This window comes from Bidens hawaiensis, unplaced genomic scaffold, assembly GCF_021521415.1.
Source record: "Bidens hawaiensis isolate Kalapana, Puna unplaced genomic scaffold, B.hawaiensis_p1.1 tig00007048_1, whole genome shotgun sequence".
Taxonomy (NCBI): domain Eukaryota; kingdom Viridiplantae; phylum Streptophyta; class Magnoliopsida; order Asterales; family Asteraceae; genus Bidens; species Bidens hawaiensis.
In genome coordinates, this window is record NW_027491484.1 from 446,226 (window position 1) to 472,128 (window position 25,903).

General features: G+C 35.1%; 2 protein-coding genes and 1 pseudogene across 2 annotated transcripts; 2 read left to right on the plus strand and 1 right to left on the minus strand.

Annotated features, from left to right (window-relative positions):
- Positions 1–2,636: 2,636 nt before the first annotated feature.
- LOC143634391 (putative LRR receptor-like serine/threonine-protein kinase At1g53440 pseudogene) lies at positions 2,637–2,975 on the plus strand (annotated as a pseudogene).
- A 3,638-nt stretch (positions 2,976–6,613) lies between these two features.
- On the plus strand, positions 6,614–17,110 carry LOC143634368 (putative LRR receptor-like serine/threonine-protein kinase At1g53440). Its single transcript, XM_077102471.1, has 24 exons — positions 6,614–6,858; positions 10,080–10,260; positions 10,353–10,424; positions 10,979–11,047; positions 11,122–11,193; positions 11,267–11,338; positions 11,420–11,491; positions 11,593–11,664; positions 11,748–11,819; positions 11,900–11,974; positions 12,071–12,145; positions 12,232–12,300; positions 12,407–12,472; positions 12,565–12,624; positions 12,705–12,746; positions 12,819–12,868; positions 13,546–13,904; positions 14,705–14,903; positions 15,070–15,207; positions 15,469–15,587; positions 15,667–15,877; positions 16,028–16,265; positions 16,355–16,505; positions 16,602–17,110. The coding sequence occupies exons 1-24, from the start codon at positions 6,744–6,746 to the stop codon at positions 17,016–17,018; spliced, it is 3,066 nt and encodes a 1,021-aa protein (XP_076958586.1). The 5' UTR covers positions 6,614–6,743; the 3' UTR covers positions 17,019–17,110.
- Positions 17,111–17,327: 217 nt separating this feature from the next.
- Positions 17,328–22,212, minus strand: LOC143634347 (BES1/BZR1 homolog protein 4-like). Its single transcript, XM_077102457.1, has 3 exons — positions 21,973–22,212; positions 17,555–18,189; positions 17,328–17,472 (listed from the first exon to the last, which is right to left on the minus strand). The coding sequence occupies exons 1-3, from the start codon at positions 22,207–22,209 to the stop codon at positions 17,469–17,471; spliced, it is 876 nt and encodes a 291-aa protein (XP_076958572.1). The 5' UTR covers positions 22,210–22,212; the 3' UTR covers positions 17,328–17,468.
- Between the last annotated feature and the right edge of the window lie 3,691 nt (positions 22,213–25,903).

Genomic DNA, 25,903 nt, shown 5'->3' on the forward strand with positions numbered 1-25,903 from the left:
TGTGTATCTCTGTATATGGTGGGCCGGAAGAATCCTGCATCAAGCACTTTTCTGACCGTAGTGGCGATACCGTGGTGTCCACTAGTTGGTCTTTCATGGCAGTGTTTGAGAAGTATAACTTAAGGTCGGAAAAGAATTTCTTCCGTTGTTGATGAGTGAGTCCTTTTCTTAGGATTCTACAAGCTAGATAGATCGCGAAGTCAGCAAACCAAGGACTTTCGTCTTTCTCCTGCATGACTGCCTGGATATGCATGATAACTTCATGTGGAAAATTATTATTGATAATTTCCTCGTGATGATTCTCTGAAGCTGGGTGTTCTAAGCGTGAGAGATGGTCTACGGCTACATTCTGTGCTCCTCTCTTGTCCTTGACATCTATGTCGAATTCTTGGAGTAGTAGGATCCATCGGATGAGTCTGGGTTTGGCATCTTGCTTATTGAAGAGGTAACATATTGCGGCATGGTCGGTGTAGACCATGGTTTTGGAAAGAATGAGGTATGATCTAAATTTTTCAAAGGCAAAAACTACTGCTAGTAACTCTTTTTCTGTTGTGGTGTAAGTTTCTTGTGCATCGTTAAGAGTTTTACTGGCATAGTAAATTGGGTGAAAATGTTTTTCCTTGAGTTGTCCGAGTACGGCTCCAACTGCAAAGTCACTTGTATCGCACATGATTTCGAATGGAAGGGTCCGATCGGGTGTAGTCATGATTGGTGCGTTGACAAGTTTGTCTTTTAATATGTTGAATGATTCAACACATTCTTCAGATAAAACGAATGGTGCGTCCTTCTCCAAAAGTTTGGTCATAGGTCTAGAAATTTGGAAAAGTCTTTTATGAAATGACGGTAGAATCCTGCGTGACCTAGAAAACTTCTAATGGCTTTGACTGAAGTTGGTGGTGGAAGTTTGGATATGGTTTCTATTTTGGCCCTATCAACTTCTAGTCCTGCTTGGGATATCTTGTGACCTAGAACGATGCCTTCTTTGACTATAAGGTGGCATTTTTCCCAGTTGAGCACTAAGTTTACTTCTTCACACCTAGCCAACATTTTGTCTAGGTTTTTCAGACAATGATCGAAGGATTCTCCAAAGACTGAGAAGTCGTCCATGAAAACTTCCATAGAGTGCTCGATCATTTCATGAAAGATGGCTACCATGCAACGTTGGAAGGTGGCTGGAGCATTACATAGTCCAAAGGGCATTCTTCGGTAGGCGAAGGTTCTGTATGGACATGTGAAAGTGGTTTTCTCCTGATCTTCAGGAGCGATGGGAATTTGAAAGTATCCGAAGAATCCATCAAGAAAACAGTAAAACCTTTTTCCAGATAATCGTTCAAGCATTTGGTTGATAAAAGGAAGTGGAAAATGATCTTTTCCTGTGGCATCATTAAGCTTCCGTTAGTCAATGCAAACTCGCCAGCCTATGATGGTTCTCATTGGTATTAGCTCTTCCTTCTCGTTTATTACAACTGTCATTCCTCCCTTCTTGGGACTACTTGAACTGGACTGACCCAAGGTGAATCTGAGATTGGGTAGATTAATCCGGCATCAAGTAGTTTGATTACTTCCTTCTTCACCACATCTTGCATGTTGGGATTGAGACGTCTCTGATGTTGGACCACGGGTTTGTATTCTTCCTCCATGAGAATTTTGTGAGTACAAAAGGAAGGACTGATGCCCTTTATATCCATGATCTTCCATGCGATAGCCTTCTTATGGTTTTTGAGAACCTTAAGAAGTTCGTCTTTCTCTTTCTTAGAAAGGTGAGATGAAATAATTACTGGAAGTTGAGAGTCTTTTTCTAGAAAGGCGTATTCGAGATGGTTTGGTAGTTCTTTTAATTCTAAGGCTGGTGGTTCTTCAATTGATGGTTTTGATTTTTCATTGCATTCGGTGATTTCATATACTTCTTCTGATGCTTCTTGATAGCTATCTTTGATAATATTTTTTTTCTAAAATGGGTATGTTGAGTGTCTTGTCTAAGACTTGTGTTTCTAGCGGTTTATCGATGGAGGAATCTCGCATGTATATAGCAACTCACAATGGAATCTATGATGTCGACACAATATATAATGTGTCATCGTGATGTTGCGGATATTGCATAGATTTTCCTATGTCAAAAGTGATTGCCTCGTCATTGACCCTGAGAGTGAGTTTGCCGGTGAAAACATCAATAATAGCCTTTGCAGTGGCTATAAAGGGTCTTCCTAAAATCAGAGGTACACTTTTTTCTTCTTCCATGTCTAGAATTACAAAATCTACTGGGAAAACAAATTTGTCAATTTTGACAATCATGTTTCCGACAATGCCCTGAGGATATTTAACAGATCGGTCAGTTAATTGGCATGTACCTTGCATGTGGAGGGAGAAAGTCAACAAAGGTGGGTTATTACCTTCATGTCATTTCCATCAATTTTTATTTATTAAATTAATCTCAGTCATTCAAATCTAAGATCAATGAATTTGATTCATTCTCACCCTTTTCATTTTTGTTATCCTTTGTATTTTAACTTTACCCTAAAAAATAAAACAAGAGCTAATTATTCGTTTTTCTTGTTTAGGCTTGTGTGCTACAAGAGCAAGGGAATCTTTTGGAACTAGTGGACCGTAGTCTTGAAAAATACTTAAAAGAAGAGGCAATGACGATGATTAATTTGGCTCTTCTTTGCACAAATGCATCTCCCTCCCTAAGACCACCCATGTCAGCAGTTGTCAAAATGTTGGAAGGCAAGATGCCAGTTCAGCCCCCAATAGTCAAAAGAGATGCAGGGAACCCGGACATGAGGTTCAAAGCCTTTGACTTGATATTACATGACAATCAAACACAAGTTCCCACTGTCTCAACAGATAATGTAGGGCCTAGTAGCATCTCCACCGATGGTCCATCTGTAGATTCGTCAATTTACATCGACGAGAGTAAGGACATTTTTTCTGATGAAAAGAAGCTTCTACCTGACGTTTATGATGTCGATGTTTGAATCATTCAATAAGGTTTATGATGATTGTTTGTGTATTTTATTATAATGTTTGTATTATACTTTATAACTATAGAAGAATAATATGTCTGCATTTTTGTAAAATTTTGCTCATTTTGTAATTTGTATGCAGCACATGTTTTAATTGGTATTTATGACCCATATATCAAGAAATGAGTTGAGGTCGCCGGAACTCTTTTTCTAGTAAAAGCTCCAATTATTGAGGTAACTGAAACTTTAAAACCATCGTAGGAATCAGTTGGTGGTGCGTGGTGGTGGTTGGATGGTGGTGAGTAAGTTGGTGATGGTGGTGGTGTTGGTGTTCAGGTTGAATTTTCCGGCAAAAAATATGACTTTTTCGGCAACCTGCAACTAACGGCATTAGCATTCCATTAGTTGCGGACCATTGGGAACAAATATGATAAAAGGTTGGATCTGTTACGGACTGAAACCATTGCAATGTATGGGACTTGTCCCGCATCGGTTGTGTAGGCAACTGATGTGGGGGTTAAAAGCCAAACAGGTTCCCACACCCATCAGACTAGTCTTTTGGGTTGAGTTCTTCTGTTTGACTTGTAACATTATTATCAGATCCAACTTCGGAGTGGTGGCCTAGAGGAAACCAGTCGTAACCAACAAGGACTCGTAGTGGTGACCTGGTGTGAGCCAGTTGTGACCAAAGTGGTCGTGACCAATGAGGACTCGGAGTGGTGGCCTAGAGTGTGCCAGTCGTGACCAACTATGATGTTGCCCCTTAAGGAGGGTCTATTGTTACGGACTGAAACCATTGCAATGTATGCGGCTTGTCCCATATTGGTTGTGTGGACAACTGATGTAGGGTTTATAAACCAAATGGGTTCCCTCACCCGTTAGACTAGTCTTTTGGGTTGAGTTCTTATGTTTGGCGTGTAACATAAATCGTCTTCTCGTGCTCCATGACAAACTTGTCAAGATCATGATTACGAGTGTTCGTCATGGTAGTGACTAGTGTGAGACTCCGACGAAGATCGCCTAGAGATTGCTCTGATACCCTTGATAGGGTTAGAGGCTTGAGGAAGAAGACTGCTAAGAATTTAGGGAAGATATTGACTCAATATTCTGGATGTTCTCCAAATTGTTACGTGATATTCATTAAATAGAAATAAATTTACAAACTAGACCCCAAACAATTGAAAAGCAAATTACGATAACCCTAGAGAATAAAAAGTAAATAAAATCCAAATAAACATAAAAAGTCATGTAACAATACTTCCTCTTTAACCCACGTTTTTGCCCTCAAAAAGTGATTAAAGGAACCTTGTCGTCATCATCTTCAACAAACCCTTTTGGTGCTTGATCTTTTCATCATTATCACTTGGAGTATGTAAACCTGTCTTTTCTTACATTTGTGGCCCAGAACAAACTTTTCGTTACACCAGAAACATTCCCCTTTTGTCTTTTTTAACTCGAGTTCATCGCTCGTCAAACGCCTTGAGCTAAGCAATCCCGGTTTAGAAGCCGGTGACACGGTTGTTGGACTCGGTATCAAGGGAAGTTTTGAATCATTAACCAGAGGAGTAATTTTGGCATCTTCGTGTTGTGAACCATCCTCCACATCTTTAAGTCGATTAATCAATATCGTGTTCTTGATAGTTTGACGTCTCGCTAACCCATACACCTCATGGAACGTTTTATGTGTTTGGTGCAACCGAAATCGATAATCCAGTAATAACCTTGGTTTACTTTTTCCACGAGATGATTTAGAAGAGCATAATATTGTTTGATATTTAAACTTGGAATGGGGCTTGCGTCTGAGTTAGATTCGGCATTCACCTCACTATTTCGAGGACCATAACGATATTCAGTCGATGAATTGTTGTCATGGTTGATGGCTAGTAGGAATTAGGGTTTGTGGTTAATTTCCTAGCGGTACATATACCTTCTCTGATACCATTTCAAAGTTTGTGATTTGGTATATTTCTTCTTGCAATTAAATACAAAACAAACAAAATATAAAAGGATGAAAATACATATTTTGCTCTTCTAGTTTCGCCATTAAAATAAGAAAGTAATGTGATGATTGTCGGTTGTCGTAACAGTCAAAGGAAGCTAAATTCAAGCACTAATTTAGAATTGATGAGATGGGGAGTGGTAATTAGGATAAGGTTAAAGTTTAGGCTGGAGGTTGGATAAGTACAAGAGGAGCGCAGTGTCGAGCATGTGTGAAGCCTCCAAGTGGAGATTGTTAGGATATGTAGGCTTAAAGCCGGTATGCATTGGGCTGGTTTAGGAGAGGCGCATGATATGGTTAGCCGACCCTAGTTCTTGTGGGCCTAGTTAGACTTAAGAGGTTGAATAAGTTACCAAGGGTGTAACCCTAAATAGGTTTTCTATTCATATCACATTATGTACTTGTAATATGAGTGCACCACTTAAAAATATGAAACCCTAGTTGGTGTCGATGGATGAAGGTCAGTTCATACCAAACCACGTTAAATCCTCGTGCTCTTTATTTGTTTTCTTTTGTGTTTGTTCGTGTATGTTATTCCTAACAATAATAGACAAGTTTACTCGTATTAAATAACACTTTGTCTAATTATATTTTTAACTAAATCTAATATATATATTAAAAAATATCAAATACTAAATATTAAAAAAAATGCATTCAACATTTACGGTCCAGTTAGGTTTCATGCTTTTTTTTTGTATAAATTAACCGCAAACCAAATCGTTTGCTATGGTTTGAAAATTTTGAAACCGGCTAACTGAAAGTTAAAGAAAAAATCAACCGTGAAACCAAACAGATGATTGGTTTGAACGGTTTCAAACCGAACAATGAGCACCCATAAATTTGTTAAGCGGTACCATGGACTGTATTTCCGCCACATCACGTGAACATTTTTTTGGTGTGCGTGTATAAACAAAACAATTTGTAAATGCTTTGTTTGCAACTCATCAAACCTTGTTTCTTCACTTTTTAGCCACTAAACTTTTTAGTCATTCACTCTTTATTGATTGCGTGCACTTAAGTTAACTTAGTACTTTAATTTTTTTAGACTTTTGTCAAAAAAATGTTATATCTATATACACTTTATGGCCCATTAACTTTAGTTTCACATTATTACCTTTTAACCCTTAAATTTGATAATAAAATTTTTCACTTTCAACTCACAGTTTTACTTCTCTGCAACTCGACTTTTGTAATTAAATATTTGGCATAAAACGTTTACCATAACGAATCAAAACTGATGCTGACCAACTTACTGTCGCATACTCCTCGCAACCTTTTAAACATGTAATGCATTTAATTCGCTCAGTCGCAATCCCCTAATAAAAATACTTGCATCAAATTATAATTCAAAAAACGCCATAAGTATATAAAAACGTAGCACAATGAGTCAAAGACTAGCTTAAGAAACCATGAACGCAAATTAATTAAAAAAAAAATAAGAACTAAGAGACAAATGTGTGAAGAGTCAACGTTCTTATTTTAAACATTGTAATAATGTAATTAACTTCTTTACTCTTTGTTGAAGAGTCAACGTTCAGAAACGGTGGTTTTACTTTTGTGTGGGTCCGTTGGAAATACACGGTGAGCTGTTGTACGTGTAGTTTCCTTACCAACTAACTCTATAGTATTTAAGACCATATTCGTTACAAACAACTTGACGTTTTTGGTTCATATACTTTATTACATTTATTATTATTATTATTATTACATCTCTCTACAATTAAGAAACTGAATTGTATCTATATCTTGCACGTTGTAATTAAAGGGGAAGTTACATTATTATGAAGTCGTCTCGATCGACGATGCGGGTGTTCATGTTCGTCGTGATTGTTTTCTTTTTATCGGCGAGTGTTCGTGATATTAGATCCGTTGCTCAACCTCTACCTGCTGTAGAAGGTACTTTGCTATTTCGTTCTTATTGTTTAGACTAGGGGTGTACACAGAGCTCGAGTTTAGCTCATGAGTCGTTTCTTCAAGCTTGACTCGACGTGTTTGTTATTTCTTTATTAATTTATATTTGTTTTCTTTCTTCATTTTTCCTTATATCAATAACTCAATCAAAATGCAATTATGACAAAAAAAATAATGTTTGTTATGTTTAATATCTTTTGTTTGATCGGTTTTAATTCTGCCATTTATCCTAGTAATCTTTTCTTCACCAAATTACCTGAAGCCTATGCTTTTTTGTCTCATTCTTTTTATCAATCTGAATCTTTACTAATTGAATTTTGGTTGAATTGACTTGTTCAATCTATTTTAAGAAAAAAATTAAACAAGCTTAGGCTCAGCTAGTTTGCACCTCTACTTTAAACGAATTCGATTGTTGTTTTGATTCTGGAACTTGATTTTGGTGAAATTGGCTATAGTGATGATATAGTGAAATTGGCTTATATGTTTTATATTTTTATCAGATCTTTTCTGTTTTTCTTATTAACTTTGGAAGTAACGTAACTGATTTTGTTTGAAGCTATAGTTGTACAATATGGATTTAGAATATTAAATATGTGATGATGACAGAGAGGACATGCAACTCCAGAAAGTTTATTGATTTATTTATTATTATTATTAATTTACTTTTTGTCTCCTTCAAAAAATGCTGCTATCTTCTTGAAATTTGTGAAGATTCGATTGAACATGCATTTTAGGGAAAATATGTTGCACACATTGGCCTGGCAAATAAGCTTCTAATCATTCTCAGTTTATTCTAGTGATCATGTCCGACTATATTTTTAAACTGAAAACCATATAACATTAAAATGTACAAATTGACCCACTTTCAAATCAAGTATAAGTTGACACGTGTCACCTGTAAGCTAAATTTAGCTTAATATACGGTTACTTAGCCGGCGTGTATGTTCTTAGCTTACAAGACAGAGTACTAATGCAATGCATTTGTAGGCTAAGATTAGCCTTAAGTGGCACGTGTCAACTTCTACTTGATAAAAAGTTGAGCCCCCATTGATTTTCTTTTTTATCAGTTTTAGAGCTCAAAAAGGTCGGCTAAGGCTTAGCCTCCTTAGCCGGTCAGTCTAACGTAGCGCAACCTACTTGATCTAGAAGGAGAACATCGAAAGATACGTTTTAGGATTAAGTATAGCCATCCCTAAAGATTTAATATATTGATGAAAGATACGTTTGGACTTTAACATGCCACTTGACAATAACTTTAAACTATTAACAAGGGTCTCTACTCTCTAGTATTTATTATTTTAACTAGTAATCAATAAAATGTGATTGTACGAATTAATGTATTCTTTTATGAACGATTTTGATATTTACAAATAGATAAAGTTGATGCATGGGCCTTGTCAATTCATGCAACTTGTGTCCCTATTCAATGTGATGGCCACAATTATTGGCTTAAGATAATATCTTTTCCAAACCTTGTCGGCTTTGATGGCCCCTCTTAAAAAAATTATTTGTTTTATTTTCTTCATTTTGACTTTCGAATAATTGACCTTTTAAAGTAATAATGATCAAAATGTTTATTGAATCCTTTCGAATCAGATTTTGCTACGTGTCTTGAAATCGAAGGATTCGAAAGTCATTAACTCGACTGGATTTCTATCCAACCAGATTTTGCTACGTGTCTTGAAATCGAAGGATTCTATAAATGACAAAATTATTTTGGCTTCCGATGAGATAATTTTAGCGTTAACAAAATTATTTTGGCTTCTGACGAGATTGTCTGAACAAGTGTTAACATTTGGTTGGCTAAAAATTGCTATCGAGTTAATAATTAAAAACTAAACAGGCTAATAATTTCTGTAGCATTAATATTCTGACAAGATTATTTTGGCATATAGCGAATTATTTTATACAAGTGACAGAATCTGGTTGGTTAGTAATTTTGTCGAGTTAATGATTTAAAAACCAGCAGGTTGACGGGTTTTAGCATGGATATTTTAAAAATGTCATTATTCCATTTTTAAATCCATGTTCTTTGTTGTCTAGAATAACGGAGCGTGTGTATTACTATTTTCCACAAGTTTGACCAAGTTTCTTTGACTTTAGCCAGTTGGCTGAGTGTCTAGATGCATTTATTACTTTTAAAGTTTGAATGGATATGGTCATGTTTTGGTCAACCATGCAAAAGTTTAGTTGTGTTCACATTTTTGACACCTGAGTCCTCATATGTATTGTTGGTTTACCACTTCCTCTAAACATCTAAAATTCTAAATACAATATAATTAACTTAAATGTATTGAAGATTACACCTCATGAACTTCTATGATTAGGCCTGTAAACTAAACGAACGTCTGGTGAGCCGTTTGTGAATCGTTCGGCAGAAAGTTTGTTTATGTCCGTTTAATAAGCAAACAAACATGAACAATAATTTGTGTTCGTTAATTTGAACGAACGAACATGAACGTTTAGTGACTTTAAACATATGACAAGTGTGGGCGAGAATATTTAAAGAAATTTAGAGGTATTTGCGTTCGTTCGTTTATGTTGCTCATATATGTTCGTGTATGTTCGTGAAATGCACGTTTAGATATTAAGGAAAAAGATCCAATACGAAAATACCTTAACGTACAATATGTACGAGAATCCCTTTTTTTCACGAATCGATCCATGAAATCACATCCCAACATCTCGGAATCATCAATACATATCCAATTAATCTTTGGTTCACCGAAAAAACAGTTTTGGATCGTTAATCGATCAATTTTATGTTTTTTTTCACGAAAACCATTTTTGAGCGTTTTAGGTTTTTGGCTGAGCGTTTTAGTTTTTGGTTGAGCGTTTTTTAGCGTTATTTTTGCTTTTAAGCGTCTCGCGTACCTATCGTACGTTAAGACATTATTGTACAGTATCTCGACCCTAGATATTAAAGAACGGACATAAACGAATCATTATATTTTTTTTATCAAACGAACTTGAGCAAGAGAATCAGTTCGTTGAAGTGTTTGTGTCCGTCCACTTGTTCGGTTGAAGTGTTGATGAACAACCACTAACAAGCCTCGCTCGTGTTTGTTTACACAAGTCTATCTATGGTAGCTATTTCATTTAGATAACACCTTAACTTTCTTTAACCTGATCATGTGTAACAATGACCAACAATATGATATCTTTTTACGGCGAATAACAAATATTTACTCTTCTGTTTGTCACAGTTGAAGCCATGAGGTCAATAGCCTCAAAACTACAATATAGCAACTGGAATGTTACTAGTGATTCATGCAGTAGGAGTTCTGGGCTAAATGACACAATTCTCCTAAATCCCAGAGGGCTTATCGACATCGGCAGCAATGTAACATGCAACTGTACCACCACTGTTTGTCACATATCAAGAATGTATGAATATGAATATGCATATCTTTATTATTTTAAATTTATCGTAAAATATCGGTTATTAGAAGCGCTAATAAGTTATTTGGATATTGCAGCCAGTTAAAAGGACTCAATTTGACAGGAGTTTTACCTGAAGAATTTGTAAATCTCACTTTTTTGACAGAAATGTAAGTTGGCCATATATCATATTGTGTGTGTATGATAAATAACTAAGAGTAAACTGCAGATTTCGTCCCTGTGGTTTGTTTAAATCTGCGGTTTTAGTCCAATAGTTTTAAATTTGCGATTTTCGTCCCTGTGGTTTCATTTCACTTGCAATTAAACCCGAATTCATTAACCCCGTTAAGTTTAGTCGTTAAACCCATCAACGTACCCCTCACGTGAGGTGCAGTTTTGTCCTTTTTCTCCCCAAATAAACTTCACTCCTAATTCGCAAGCCCCCCCACGTGAGGGCCTGAGGTGTATTTGGGGGAAAAGACAAAAGTGCCCTTCACGTGAAGGGGACGCCGATGGGTTTAACGACCAGACTTAACGGGATTAGTGAATTCGAGTTTAATTGCAAGTGAAATGAAACCACAGGGACGAAAATCGCAAATTTAAAACTATTGGACTAAAACCGCAGATTTGGACAAACCACAAGAACGAAAACCGCAGTTCACTCAAAAACTAAATATGCATTTTATTTTATATGAATATAAGTTTTGTATTGTTTGTTACACAGAGATCTATCTCGTAACTATATAAATGGCACTATTCCGTCACGTTTCAGCCAGCTTCGCGTGACCATTTTGTAAGATATCGTCTTTCGGCTTTTTTACTGTCTTTCACATGTGAATATACTCTTTGACACTTAACGTTTCGCAGGAGTCTTATAGGGAACCGAATCAGCGGGCGCATACCTGAAGAACTAGGTGATATTTCTACACTTGAGGAACTGTAAGTAAATATAATTTTTTGTGTATTCATTGTATATTTCATTGGTTATTTACACATTTGACATTTACAACAGAGTCTTGGAAGACAACTTTCTTGGAGGACCGCTTCCTCAAAGTCTTGGTCGTTTGCCGCGCTTGAGAAGACTGTATGATTACTTAACCTTGTTCCGTAAATATTATTTATCGTGTATTCGTTGTTAAAATAAATTATGTACCATTTTTTGCAGCCTTCTTGCTGCAAATAACTTTACAGGAACCATACCGCAATCATATGGGAATTTGACCAGTATAAGAGACTTGTAAGTCATCTTCTTATTTATTTAACCAAAAAGTTAATTAGTTATTCATCAAATATTTTATCAAAATTATGAAACACGAAACATGTTTATTCTTCTTGCAGTAGGATAGACGGGAGTTCGTTATCTGGAAGAATACCTGATTTTATCGGAAACTGGACGAACATCACGAGACTGTGAGTATTATTTTACTTTCTTTTGTTAAATAGTTAAACTATCAAAATATTTATAATCTATAAATTTATATTTTATCGTGCAGTGATTTGCAAGGAACGTCAATGAGCGGGCCGATTCCTACTACAATATCTCGGTTGACAAATTTAAGAGAATTGTGAGCACATTATTATTAATTCCTTCTAAAATATATTTTTTTTCATTTTCTTAGTTTTTATGCACATTTACGTCTGTCAGGAGGATAACGGATTTAGTTGGTGCGTCAACTTCACCGTTTCCAGATCTGCAAGCTATGACACGGATGGAAAGATTGTAAGTTGATAACATAATCTCATAAAATAATAATAATAATAATAATAATGTGTTAAAAACATGATTAAGTAAGCTTATACTATACTTTTATTACAGGAGCTTAAGAAATTGTTTACTTACCGGCTCAATACCGGAAGACATAGGACAGACAATGACATCATTGAAGCATATGTAAGTTTATTTATCAGTTGGAGTTTTAAATAATACTTACTACTAGTAAGACCATTTTAGTCATCTTGTATCAAATTCTTTTGCAGAGACTTTAGCTTCAACACGTTGACTGGTTCAATACCAAATTCGATCCAGAGACTATCGTTTAATACGTTGTATGTGCTTAGTTTAATATATTTAACACCTTAATACCATGTTTATTTATTTATTTTTATTTATTTTTTTTGTATAATTTGAGATGAATGTTGTCTATGGATGTAGGTTTTTAAATAACAACTCGCTATCTGGAGGCATACCGGATTGGGTATTTGACAGTCGAGAAAAGATGTTAGTTATCCGTTTAATTATTATACGTTACACCTATGTTGTATACTTAAATGTTTTTAGTATTTGTGACCGTTATAACTTTTTTTTTGTAGTGACTTATCTTACAACGACTTTACGCAATCTCGACAAGATAGCTGTCAAGCCTCTAGTTTGTAAGTTTTTTTTTATCATATTATTTACTATATAAATCGTTACTTTTATGTCCGCTTATCATTATGTTTCTTTACCGCAGGAATTTAGTTTCAGCCCTTTCACCTTCAGCTACAAATGACAGGTACATCTAGTGGCGGAACCAGAAATTTTAATGTAATTGTACGCAATGATCTAACTTGAATTAATATTTCAGGGGTGCTTGGTGTATGAATGACCAACTAACTTGCAGCGGAAACCCCAACCGTAAGTGTGATATAACAAGTGTTTCCTATATGTTTTTTTTCTTCTTTGGATGTGGTGTAAACAAGCCACGAGCCAAGCTGCTCATGAGCTACTTGAGATCAGCTTGCTAAAAGCTCAAATCAAGCCGAGCTTGAATGAGCACCAGCCTGAAAATAAGCTTGTTTGATAAACTAGCCCGAGCTTGAGCTGGTTTGTGAGCCAGTTACTTTTTATATTTTTTTATTAATATATTTGTATTTCTTTATATAGTAATAATATACAAATGTAATAAAAATTAACTAAATAATATATGTTATGTTATTTATAGAAATTATAACTAAAATATATGCACAAAAGGTTATATAATTAATTAATAGATAATAAAGGAACCGAGCTCGAGCTATTAGAATAGAGCTAGAAACTAAATAACCTAAATGAGCCTACTATTTATATAATTGTTTATTAATATATAAATATGATAAAAAAAATATATGTTATGTAAAAAGAATTTTTTTTAAAATTAATAAATAATAAACGAGCCGAGCTCAAGCATAGTCAAACCCAGGCTTGGCTCAGGTATAAATACTTTTTAGCAGGTCAGGTTGGCGAGCAAGCCCATTTAAAGTATGCATGTAAATCTTTTGCAGCCTCTATTATTTGTAATAGCATCTGAAAATGCAATGATATATACATTGCAGGTCATACATTATATATTAACTGTGGTGGACCGAGAATAGAGTATGAAGGAAACGAGTACGAAGAGGATCGAACAAGAGAGCAGTCTTACTTTTATTCTATTCAAGAGAGATGGGCTTATAGCACCAACGGTCTTTACTTGGGCGATGATGGTGTCCTGTTTATTGCCACTGGATCAAATGTGACAGGTGGTGGTGAAATATATACAACGGCTCGTGTTGCTCCCACGTCGCTCAGGTACTACGGGTTGTGTATGATCCCGGGGAGTTATAGAGTGCAGCTTCATTTTGCTGAAATAAGTTATACGAATGACACGACTTTTAGTAGTCTTGGAAGACGATACTTTGATATTTCAATCCAAGTAAGTGGCATGCTAGCTTTTGAATCGTTTTATTTTTAGCTAACCCGAAAGGGGTGTGTATGGATCGGCTTGGGCTCAAACCAAAAGCCGAATATTCGGTTTCTGTGTTTTTTGAATGCTGTTCGGTTTCGGTTTTTTCAGTTTTCGCAATGGGTTCAGTTCGGTTTTGGTTTTCAATTTGGGCTTGAACTTTTTGGATAGAAAAAACAAATGACCCAAAAATTATTTGGGCATGAAGGTTTGTGCCTTTTTTTTAATTAATGGTTAATTGTATTATTAAACATTTAAGCCTATAATTTTTGGACTACACCACTTAATAAGTTTTCTTTTTTTTTATAAATTACTTCACATTCAAAAATAAAAAATTAAGCTTATATATTCAATAACAAAAGTAATTTTTTTGGTTTTTAAATTTGAGCTTGAAACTTTGGAGCCGAAATAAAGACCGAAAAGAATGAATTTGGTCTTGAAACTTTGTGTCTAAACTTTTTTGTTAATCAATAATTATTATTCAATACTTGGGCCTAAAATGTTTGGATTACACCATTTATTAACTTTTAAGAAATTATTTAACATTCAAAAATAAAAACTACTTAACTTTTTTCAGCTTTACGGGGTTTGGTTCGTTTTTTGGGGATTTGGTACACTAAACCGAATCCGAACCAAAAATTCATTTTTTGAAAAATAAAACCATTAGTTTTGGGTTGGGTTCGGTTACGTCAGTTATTTTAGTTACGACTGCCACCTAGCATATTTGAATTGAAATATTAATTACGAAAATTATTTGGATATTCGTTTAGGGAGTTCGGCAACTACAAAACTTCAACATTGCGGAAGAAGCTAACGGTGTTGGCAGGGCCATGTCTGTAATTTTTAATGATGTTATGGTTAATGGTACCACCTTGGAGATCCACCTATACTGGGCCGGAAAGGGGACCACTGCCATTCCAGATAGAGGTGTATACGGGCCCATTATATCCGCTATCGCAATAACACCAAGTAAGTACTTAGTAACATCTTTCAATGTGCTAATGTGACAATTGTTCGCGCATATTTTGACGCTGACATGGATTTCTGTTAAGCAAAAATCCTTTTTGATAATTATAAGTTTGTTTACTTTTAACTTTTAAGAGGAAGTATAACGTGCTTATTAATCCTTATGTAGACTTTGACGTCAGTACGGGTTCGGGTCTCTCTGGTGGAGCTATAGCTGGAATTGTGATTGGTTCGTGCACGTTTGTTGGGTTAATTTTAGTCATACTTTGGAAGAAAGGCTATTTGGGTGGAGATAAAGAAGATAAAGGTAAGAACAATATATAAAAGTTGTGTATGTAAATTTGCTTTTGTTAAGAGATGGTAAGATACGTGGGTCACGTTGAAACGGATCAAGTTGGGTTGACCTGTAAACACTATTTTGTCCGTTTATTGTATTTTCGAGTAAATAACAAATGTGTTAGTTATAAAAAAAATATTAGGATGTATGGAATAAAAATAGACTTTTGATGACTTTAGCATGTTTGATTCCTTACCCCTTTAGCTAAAAGCATTATTTCTTTTTTGATAGAGCTTCGTGCGCTTGAATTACAAACGGGTTATTTTAGTCTACGACAAATCAAAACTGCAACTCATAACTTTGATCCTGCTAATAAGATTGGTGAAGGAGGTTTTGGACCAGTTTACAAGGTGAAAAAAATATAAACATTATTTTTTATTTACTTGTATATTTATTGTGATTATATTAAAGTTTTACATTTCTTTTCAGGGTACGCTCACAGATGGCTCTGAGATTGCTGTTAAGCAATTATCTGCCAGATCAAAACAAGGGAACCGAGAATTTGTCACTGAAATAGGCATGATATCCGCTTTGCAACATCCAAATCTTGTAAAACTTTTTGGATGTTGCATTGAAGGAAAAGAATTGTTACTTGTATATGAGTACTTGGAAAATAACAGTCTTGCGCGTGCTCTTTTCGGTAAATACTTCACTAACCCGATATTCATCTTTCATATATACTCAAAGAAATATTTAACCAAGGGAAAAAGATCATGAAGAAATAACCAAGCTTAAATAACCAAACGACATATTTCTCTTTCAATGGATTATAATATGGTTTTCTATATAGGTCGCGAGGACCAGAAACTTAATTTGGACTGGGCGACAAGAAAGAAGATATGCATGGGAATAGCAATGGGCTTAGCTTATCTCCACGAGGAATCAAGACTAAAAATAGTTCATAGAGACATAAAAGCCACCAATGTGCTTCTTGACAAGGATCTTAATGCTAAAATATCGGATTTTGGTTTAGCAAAGTTGGATGAAGAAGAGAACACTCATATCAGCACACGAATTGCCGGAACAATGTGAGTTTCGTATTCTTTTTTACACTTTTTTTACAAGAATCGTTAAATTTATTCAAATGTGGAGATATTTATTGGTGTTATGTTTGTAGAGGTTATATGGCTCCGGAATATGCAATGAGGGGGTACTTGACGGATAAAGCAGATGTTTACAGCTTTGGAGTAGTTGCATTAGAGATTGTTAGCGGGAAAAGCAATACGAATTATAGGGCAAAGGAAGAGTTTGTCTACCTCCTCGACTGGGTACATTCAATCCTTCAAATTGTTTATATATTTTTTTTCTTGAATTTCAGTATAGACTGTGTTGAAATGACCAATTAACGTTTTTTCTTTGTGAAGGCATATGTGTTACAAGAGCAAGGTAATCTATTGGAGCTAGTGGATCCTAGTCTAGGAAAATACTCAAAAACAGAAGCAATGAGGATGCTTAACGTAGCTCTTCTATGCACAAACCCGTCTCCGAGCCTAAGGCCACCCATGTCATCCGTGGTCAAAATGTTAGAAGGCAAATTGCCAGTTCAACCTCCGATGGTTAAACGAGATCCGGGGAACCCAGACATGAGGTTCAAAGCCTTTGACATGACATCACATGACAGTCAAACACAAGCCTCCACCATCTCAGCCGACAGTCTAGGGCCTAGAAGCATCTCTACCGATGGTCCATGGAGAGACTCGTCGATTTACCACGATGAGAGCAAGGAAAGTACTTCTTCAGAGAAGAAGCTTCTACCTGATCTTTATGATGTCGATATTTGAATTGGTCTTAATGGTTTACCAAGATTTTTGTTCAATTTGTCACAAATGTTTATACTATACTTAAGAACTTTAGATGAATGATTTGTTTGTTTATTGCAAAATTTTGCTCATTTCAATATGTGCATAAAACTATGTATTTGATCAGTTTTGACACTTAGTGTTTGTTCTAAAAGTCTAAAACAAATCATTTGAAGGTGAACCCATTTTGGTCGGAATCATTTTGAATTGAACCAAATTGATACCTTTATAAAACATTTTAAAACAACTTGTTTTGACATGTTACCTGGCCCAACTAGCGCGCTTTGGCACGCTTAATTTAATTATACATAATGAGCTTCATGGATTATAATATAGTGATTTGGACAAACACATTTTAAATAACTTAAAGAAAGGAACAATGTCACAAACTTGCTTTGATCCATCCTCCAACCACCATGAGGCCATTCCATTTTACCTATAACAAGCTAAACTTCATATACATGTATATTTTTTAAAAAGTTATTTAATATTATTTAAAAAGAATAGTTGCAACATACCGAGTTTTCGAATTTCCAAGAGTGAGCTCAAGATCATCGTTCCCACAAACCTCATGAATTATTTCTCCTTCCCATGGCTTCACCTTACCAAATGCAAAGTCATCGGTGACCACTTCCGCCATTGGAATGTCAGCATTGTTATCAAAGCCGGAAGGGATTGCAGGAGAACAAGTCCCACTTTGACCGGGTGTCCACATCCGTGAGCCACCATGAGACAAGCCCGTTTCCTTGAACCCAAACGGGTTAGCCGCTACAAGGCTAAAAGTTGGTGACGTTGGACGAATGCCAGTGAACCATTCGGAAGAGGGTGCGCCCCATATAGTATTGGTTTTGAGTCGGGTAGGTGACCGAGCCGTGGGGGAGCTCATGGGTGGGGTCACGGGTGCGCTAATGGACCCGGTGTGGATGTAAAGATGGGGGAGTTTGGTTGAGTGTGATGATGAAGAGAGGTTCTTGAGCCATGGGATGAGTGAGTCAGGGTGGGTGTTGGGTGCATATGAGGAGGATGGGCTTGCAATTGAAGAGGATGGTGGGCTTGGGTGATAAGAAGCATATGGGCTGGGCTGGTAGGATGATGAACATGGGCTTACTGATGCTGATCCACCAATGTCCATTCTTTCTATGGGCTTGCATCCCTATAGATATTGAAAGAAGATTTAAAAGTTTAATGGTGTTTTATTTTTTTAAGAGTAGATTAATTAGAGCTAATGACTACACCATGTTTTCTTGATGATGACACCATCTTACATATAGAACTAGAAAATTATATTGACATAATAAAAATATTTTAGTTATGAAATTAATCATATATACAGTTTAAATGTTTAACAAAACTTATAATATGTTCCCCCAATATAACTACCTATGCAAAGCGGTGCAAATGCCAGTTAACCGGTTTCTAAAGTTGAAAACTGAAATGTTTGTTGGTTAACATACCGGTTATTGCAAATAACCGGCCGATTAGTTGACTAACCCATTATTTTAAAGAATTCAATTAAATACTAAATATACAAAATAAGCTCATTTTTTTCTAAATTTTAGATATACACATACATACACATACCATACATGCACACATACATATACATGCCATACATACACACAAACAAACATACATATACATACATAGATATGCACACACATACCTACATATATACATGCATACATATAAGCATAATAACTTATTATATAACTAGCTAGCAAAATAGTCGATTTCGGTTAACCGGTTTCTTCGTTAAATGCCAAATCAGTTCCTAACCTACGGTTTGTATCAGTTACAAACCGGTTTTTGGGTTTACTGTTTTTGGTTGTTTTGCACCTAAATCAATGGATTTTTGTTTTTATTTTTTAATTTAAATAAATATCAAGATCTTTATATTGAACAAAATAATCCAGTTATAACAGAGAGGCGTGTAAGAGACCATGGTGCTATGTAATTGGCTTCCATAACTATAAGATAACTAAGAGTTTATTATTCTCCAAGATGAACTTGAGTTCCTTTGTGAAAGTGGAAACATGAAAATAGCCATTGATTGATATTGGACTTTATAGAGTGAGTACAACTACTACCATTATCGGATGACACCCTAAATTATGAAACTTTGTCCTATCATATCAATAATACCACACTAGAACCTAAAATCTACTCATCATATATAAAATTTACAACATAAGTTAAAATTTGTTCTCTCATTTAAATTATTAAAGTCTCTTACTTTCTTCATTTATATTGTAGAGTTTATTGTATATCATAATATTATGTTACATATTATATAGAGTATAATTTATTAAAAGGTACAAATAATAGAAGAAACAGTGTTTTGGATTGAACACTTGATTTCTGATGGGAAAAATGAGCTTTTATGAACATAGAATTCAATTATTTTACAGTCTTGGTACTCATGCCTACTGAAAAAGGACCTGTGTGAAAAATTAAAGCAAAAGACCCAGAAAAAGAAGTTGCTATTGTTTATCCATTTTATTTCCTATAATATATTTATCAAAATTATTTTAACAACATTGACACCAAAAATACAAATGACATAAATACCCTTTCGCCAGAGCTTCCGAAAGAAAAATCCCTAAAATGTTCATTTGACCCCACATAATCGATAAATCGTCGACCTGGTCATGTTAGTGTTTCCGAATTCTGACCAATCGCACGACGACATGTGTAAAGTATTTTCTAATATACATTATCAAAATTATTTCGTATAATATATATATTATCAAAATTATTTTAACAACCGTAGCAGTAAAAATACAAATGACAAAAATACCCTTTTGTTAGAGCTTCCGAAAGGAAAATCCTAAAAGTGTCCATTTGACCCCACAGAATCAATAGAACGTTTAAAAGATCCCGGACATATCCATCCAAGTATCTTCGACCTGATCATGTTAGACAACCGTGTTTTCGACGCCATGTGTAAAATATTTGGTCAATCCGATCAGTTTCTTATAAACCTGACAATACTTACTGCGAGTTCTAACCAAATTTTATTGTGATCCGACCAAACTTTGCGAAACTTAAACTAATTTTTCACCATGGTGTGACATGTACAAGTACAAAGAGGGTGAGGGGTCAAAAGGGTATTATGGGAATATTTTTTTTCATGAAAGGGTAATATGGTCTTTCTAGGTTTCTCACCACGGGGGAATCTTTCCACGGAAGATAACAACGAAACAGTGTACGCCGGATCTAACGTACGCCGGACTGTAATCAGAAATAAAGTGATTTTAATAACCGTCTGCTAAAATGCGCAGAGCATGCACACGTCACCATATTGCAACACGCGCCACCAATCGAGACCGCACGGTGCGCATTATCCAACCACCTCGTGGTGAAAACTGTGCCTCTGTACATGTTAGCACAGACCCCGACAACTTGCTAAAATGCGCCACCGTTAATTTACTTAAATTAGCTTTATCAATTACGTGAAAATATGTAATAGTTATGAATTTAATAGTGACTCGAGCATCGGAGAGTGGTTCAGAGACTCGTGTATCCGTTCTAACGAGTTTCTTCATGTTTTATACTTTTATCATCGAAAAACATTTACTCATATCCGAGTATGGATGAGCGTTTTTGGTACCGATTTAGTATCAAGTTTTTAGTTTTCGGTATCGGTATAGTACCGGTATTTCTTGAATTTTACAGAAAATACCAGTACTATATAGGTACCGAACCAAACATTTCAGCACCGGTACCAAATATTTCAAATTATCGGGATCCAGTACCGGTACAGCTCATCCCTACTTAGGACTATTCACGAGCCGAGCCAAACCGAGCAGCTGAAATTCGAACCGAGCAAAAACCAAAACGAGCCAAAATCGAATCGAACATCGAGCGATTTCGAGCATTATTTATTTATTTTTCACTATAAAATTTACAATAAGAAAAAAAATTTGAAGATTGTAAATAATATATTATATAAATAAATTAGTAGTTTACAAACATTAAATATATTGTAAATTTTTATTAAAAATAAGTTTAGAGTGATATATAATGATCATGTAAACAAACTTTTAGTATTCTAAAAACCTGAATTGAACAAATAAAACTATAAAATTGACGAAATATGAAAAATTTTAAAGGGTAAAATTAATTGTAAGCTTATATTTATGTGTTTTTTCTATATATTTATATATTTGTTCATATATAATTATATATAAAATAAATTAAAAATATTCGAGCCGAGCCGAAACGAACAAACCCTTGCTTGTTGCTTGGCTCATTTACAAACTAAACCGAGCAGAGCAGCTCGTTTTCAATCGAGCGAAAAAACGAGCGAACATTTTTCAAGCAATTTCCGAGCGAGCGGCGAGCGAGTTCGAGCGACGAGCGGTTTGGACGGCCCTATCCCTATTGGTACATGGACCGGACCGATGACGACGTCAGGGACGAAGGAGTGTTAATTTACCTGTTTTCGTCCGAAATTTTTTATACGTAGTGTAAATTTAGCCGTTTTCGGCCGAAAATTTGAGGCCGGCCCCCTTCGTTTTTTTGCGTAATAGTGTTAATTTACCTGTTTTCGTCCGAATTTTTTTATACGTAGTGTAAATTTAGCCGTTTTCGGCTGAAAATTTGAGCCCGGCCCACTCCGTGTTTGAAATTCTTTATACATTGTGAGTCCGGCCCTCCCAGCGTCTTAGTCCAAGCTTCGCCACTAGACGACGTGTTAAAATGCGGCGTCATCACCGTTAATTGAGTTTAATTATGTAAATTATAAATTAGGTTTATCAATCACGAGATTAACTAATTTCGCTCCATCCATTACCTAATCAGTTAAATTTCTAACGAATTCACAAATTCGTAACAAATTACCGTAAATTTGATTACGAGCAGTCCAACACATTACCGGAGAACGCATTAGGAGTAACATCTACTCATATCCGACCCGAAACATTCATAATCATACCTTACGATAAGTAGTGCCGTCCGGTTCGACAGTCCAACCGGCCTCATCAGCGAGTGCTTTGAGCACTTCATTATTATCACAATGCTTCGGGAGCTTGTAATTGCCGTACATTCTCAATCCTGTGAATATTTTCGCGGCAATTGCTCGCCTCCGCCTCTCTCGCCTCTTGTTGTTCTCTCGTTCCTTCCAAGTCGGCATCCGAGTTCCTGATGTCATCCTTACTCGATCTGTATTCATAAATAGAGTGTATAGATGAGTAATTGAGTGTGTGGATGATACATATATTGTTAATACAATGCCGAAAATTGCGGTTTCCGGTCGAAAAAGAAATGTGAGCTTGAGTAGCTTTTTTTTGTTACTTTATCGTAATTGCATAAAACCGAAAAAACTGATCTGAAACTAAAAAAAACAACCCAAAACGAGCACGGACGGTCTGGTTTTATAATTTTGTAAAATTGATCTTATAATTTGGTTTCAGTTTTACATGTAATAAAAACGGAAAAAAAAACGTAGCCGTATTTATGGATTTTCATATTTTATTTTAGTTAATTAAGAATTTAAAAAATATGTAGCTCAAATATTTTAGTCTAACTATACAATAATCAATTACTTTTTAATTAACAAAATAGCCGAATTTATAGATTTTCATATTTTATTTTAGTTAATTAAGAATTTTAGAAATATGTAGCTCACATATTTTAGTCTAAATATACAATAATCAATTAATCAATTGTCCAAACTCATTATTTTGGACCAATTGTTTTTCGGCCCAAAACTTTTAAGCTCAAATAAACTGAACCGAACCCAAACCAAAAATCGAAACATAATAGTTTTAAAAAGTTACAAAACCAAAAGTTTCGGTTTTATGTTAGGATATATCCTAAAACCGAACCGCGCGCACCCCAGGCTGATTTAAACAAAAAAGGACTTAATAAAGTGAATTTGCAATCAATATATTGAAGAACAAAAGTTAAAATAAAGCAGAGGTTACTTGACAATTAATGTAGTTGATAATATGCCGGAGAAGATTGATCGGAATTTGAGAGAGAAATTATGTGGGCGTGTGAATAAGGGAGATTGGACTGTGACATGTAAGCTGTTGTGAAGTGTTGTGTTTATTACACTTTCTGCTACTGGCTTGTGTTAAAAGAGTGTGGAATGACACTTGCTGCTGGAGTTGTTGGTGTTGGATAAAAACTAAAGTGCTAGCTTTGGATGCCACTTCATATGACCCACCACATAAAGTTTTCTAAACAATATACATGTTAGAATATGTATATACACTTATATACAAACATGTACATATACATGTGTAATATGTGTTTGTTTGTTAAAAGAAGGGCTGTCCAAAATGCTCGGCGTTCGTTCGTCGTTCGCTCGAAAAATGTCCGTTTGATTTCGGCTCGGTTTGGAAGTGAGCCGTTCGGCTCGGTTAGGTTTAAAAACAATCCAAGCACGAGCAAAGCCTCGCTCGGTTTGCTTCGGTTCATTTTGCTCGAATTATTTTTTATTTATTAGTTTTATATATAAACTTTATGAATATATATAAAAGTATACTATTTTTTTAAAGTTTTTAAAATTTCAATCTTTTGTGTTGAATTCAAAGTTCAAATTTAAACCATAGCCGCTTGTTTTATATTTGTTTTGTTGTAAATTTTGAGTTTTATACATTTTAAAGGTGGAACTTTAGACAATTAAGAGTTGAAAGTGTTGAATAAATGATATTTTGAAGTTTTAGAAATTTAAAATGGAAACTTTGTACGAAATCAAGCAAAACCAAACGGTACCAAGCCGTTTGATTTCAAACCGAACCAAGCTCAAGCATAAAGATATCGCTCGTTTCTTTAAATTCAATCCACTCAGTTCGGCTGCTTTCAAACCAAACCAAGTATGAGCATGTCCGCGTTCGGTTCGGTTCGGTTCATGAACAACCCTAGTTAAAAGTGATGGATTATTACTACCAGAGTTGAAGTTATTTGTGTCTAGTATTAGTTTTGATCATTTTATTTAGTAGTGATTCGGTTCATGACTCCCGTTTATTCAGTGACTCGTTTCGCTTTACTGACGACGTTATGTAGTGGCTCGTCAAGACGGTTTGATTTGGAACCAAAGGTGAGAAAGGCTATAAAATCATAGTTTGTTAAGTTTGAAAAACGAAATGAAAACTCTTAATGTATGAAGTCGAAACAGTTTTTTAGAAAAGTATAAATCAAAGTAAAGAACATTTGAAAATTGGAAGGTATGAAAATAAGTTTCATTAAATTAAGATTTTTCATGAGCTGAAATTAAATATGTAGTTGATTTGTGACTTGTGAGATCAAAGTTATGAACCTAAAGTTACTTGTGAATATCTTTAAAACTTTGAAGTTTGAGTAAATAGAACTTTACATGGTTGATGTTTTCAAAATAAACTCTTTATAATTACAAAGCTAGTGCTTTTAACTTATATTAAAGGTAAAGTCACAAAAAAATTGAGATTCAAACTTTTAATAATTGCTAGTTTTAGTTTTACAAATGGTCCCTTTGATAAATGAAATTACAAGTCAGAGACCTGGTTTCCAAAACTACATATTTAGTCTTCACTATCCACTCAGTTGTAACACGTTTAGTTCTTAACACTAATATATGTTAAACCTTTTTACTAATTGAATATTGTACCCTTGCTATTTACAAAAAACACGCATACACATGTAAAATAAAAACCCATGAATGAAAGTTTGTTTGTCGTTTAAAAAAAAACCAAGGCAATATAAATCCTAGGGGCAAACAGCCTCTCTCTCTCTCTATGTGTGTGTGTGTGTCTCGTTCGTTTTGTTAAGTTGCTACTACTTTGTTCAATCGTGGCCAACACAGAGGCGTAGGGACTTAGTAGAGGTCGTCGATAGCTAGTGCTTTGTTTGGTCAAGATGGCAACGATCAGAGTCTCACATGGAGCATTCCATCATGATATAAGGACTTATGTTAATTTTAAAATTGTCTAATTCTAAATTATATTTCAGTGCAATAGATAAAATGTCTCTCTTTAATTAAAATCCAAATGATTACAATGAGGTGGCAGGTAAATGGGCAACAAGTTGCGTAGCAACCCTCTTTAAGATAGGAAACCCAGTGTCACGATGGATCATTCCATCTTTAGCTTGTGTGGGTCACATAACTCACTATAGTTGACAAAAGAGTTGAGCTAGAATTCACTATAGTTGACAAAAGATTGAAATAGAGCTAAATTCATTTCATCAAATTTCTTAAATCGTAAGAATATAACTTTACCTTCATACGTCAATGAAAAGCTATATCGAAATTCATCAAGTGTGACTAAATTCCCGTTAAACTTTTCACTCTTCTCAAACAAATGCGACCCTTCATCCACCACTAACGACACCTCACCATCCGAAGAAGCTTATCAAAAGGTGCAAAGCAAGTTCCCCACACTTCTCATACAAGATTTGAAGCTATCTAGAGCTAAGCAGTTAATGCGAAAAAATATCGATATCGGTCAATGACCGATATATGAGATATCAGTTATCGCAGTGAGATATCGGTAGGATATCGTTAATTTTAATATCATGTAAAATTCATATATATAGCAATTTAACACTAATAATTCAGTATAGTCTCCTACCATGAACAATTTATCCTTTTACAAATTGCAAAAACTAACAATCGTATCAAAGTAAGAATTGATTAAGACTTAAAACACTAACATTGAACGCTAAAAGTTGATAATTAAGACGTATAACACTAATATCGGGGGTATCGGTGATATATCAGTTAAATATTAGTCCAATATCGGTCAATAGCATTGATATTATCGGTACCGATATTCTAATTTATATATCGCCAAGGACCGATAACCGATATATCACTGATATATCTGTGATGTATCGCGATACCGACTGCTAGATCTAGAGAAGCCGGCCAACTTTTTCAAAAG

Bases quoted from the DNA above. Each gene is read 5' to 3' on its own strand.
- LOC143634368 (XM_077102471.1), top strand. From the start codon at position 6,744: ATGAAGTCGTCTCGATCGACGATGCGGGTGTTCATGTTCGTCGTGATT. The intron at 6,859-10,079 runs GTACTTTGCTAT...TGTTTGTCACAG, and splicing joins ACCTCTACCTGCTGTAGAAG to TTGAAGCCATGAGGTCAATA. The intron at 11,975-12,070 runs GTAAGTTGATAA...CTTTTATTACAG, and splicing joins ATGACACGGATGGAAAGATT to GAGCTTAAGAAATTGTTTAC.
- LOC143634347 (XM_077102457.1), bottom strand. From the start codon at position 22,209: ATGAATACAGATCGAGTAAGGATGACATCAGGAACTCGGATGCCGACT. The intron at 18,190-21,972 runs GTATGATTATGA...CAATATCTATAG, and splicing joins ACGGCACTACTTATCGTAAG to GGATGCAAGCCCATAGAAAG.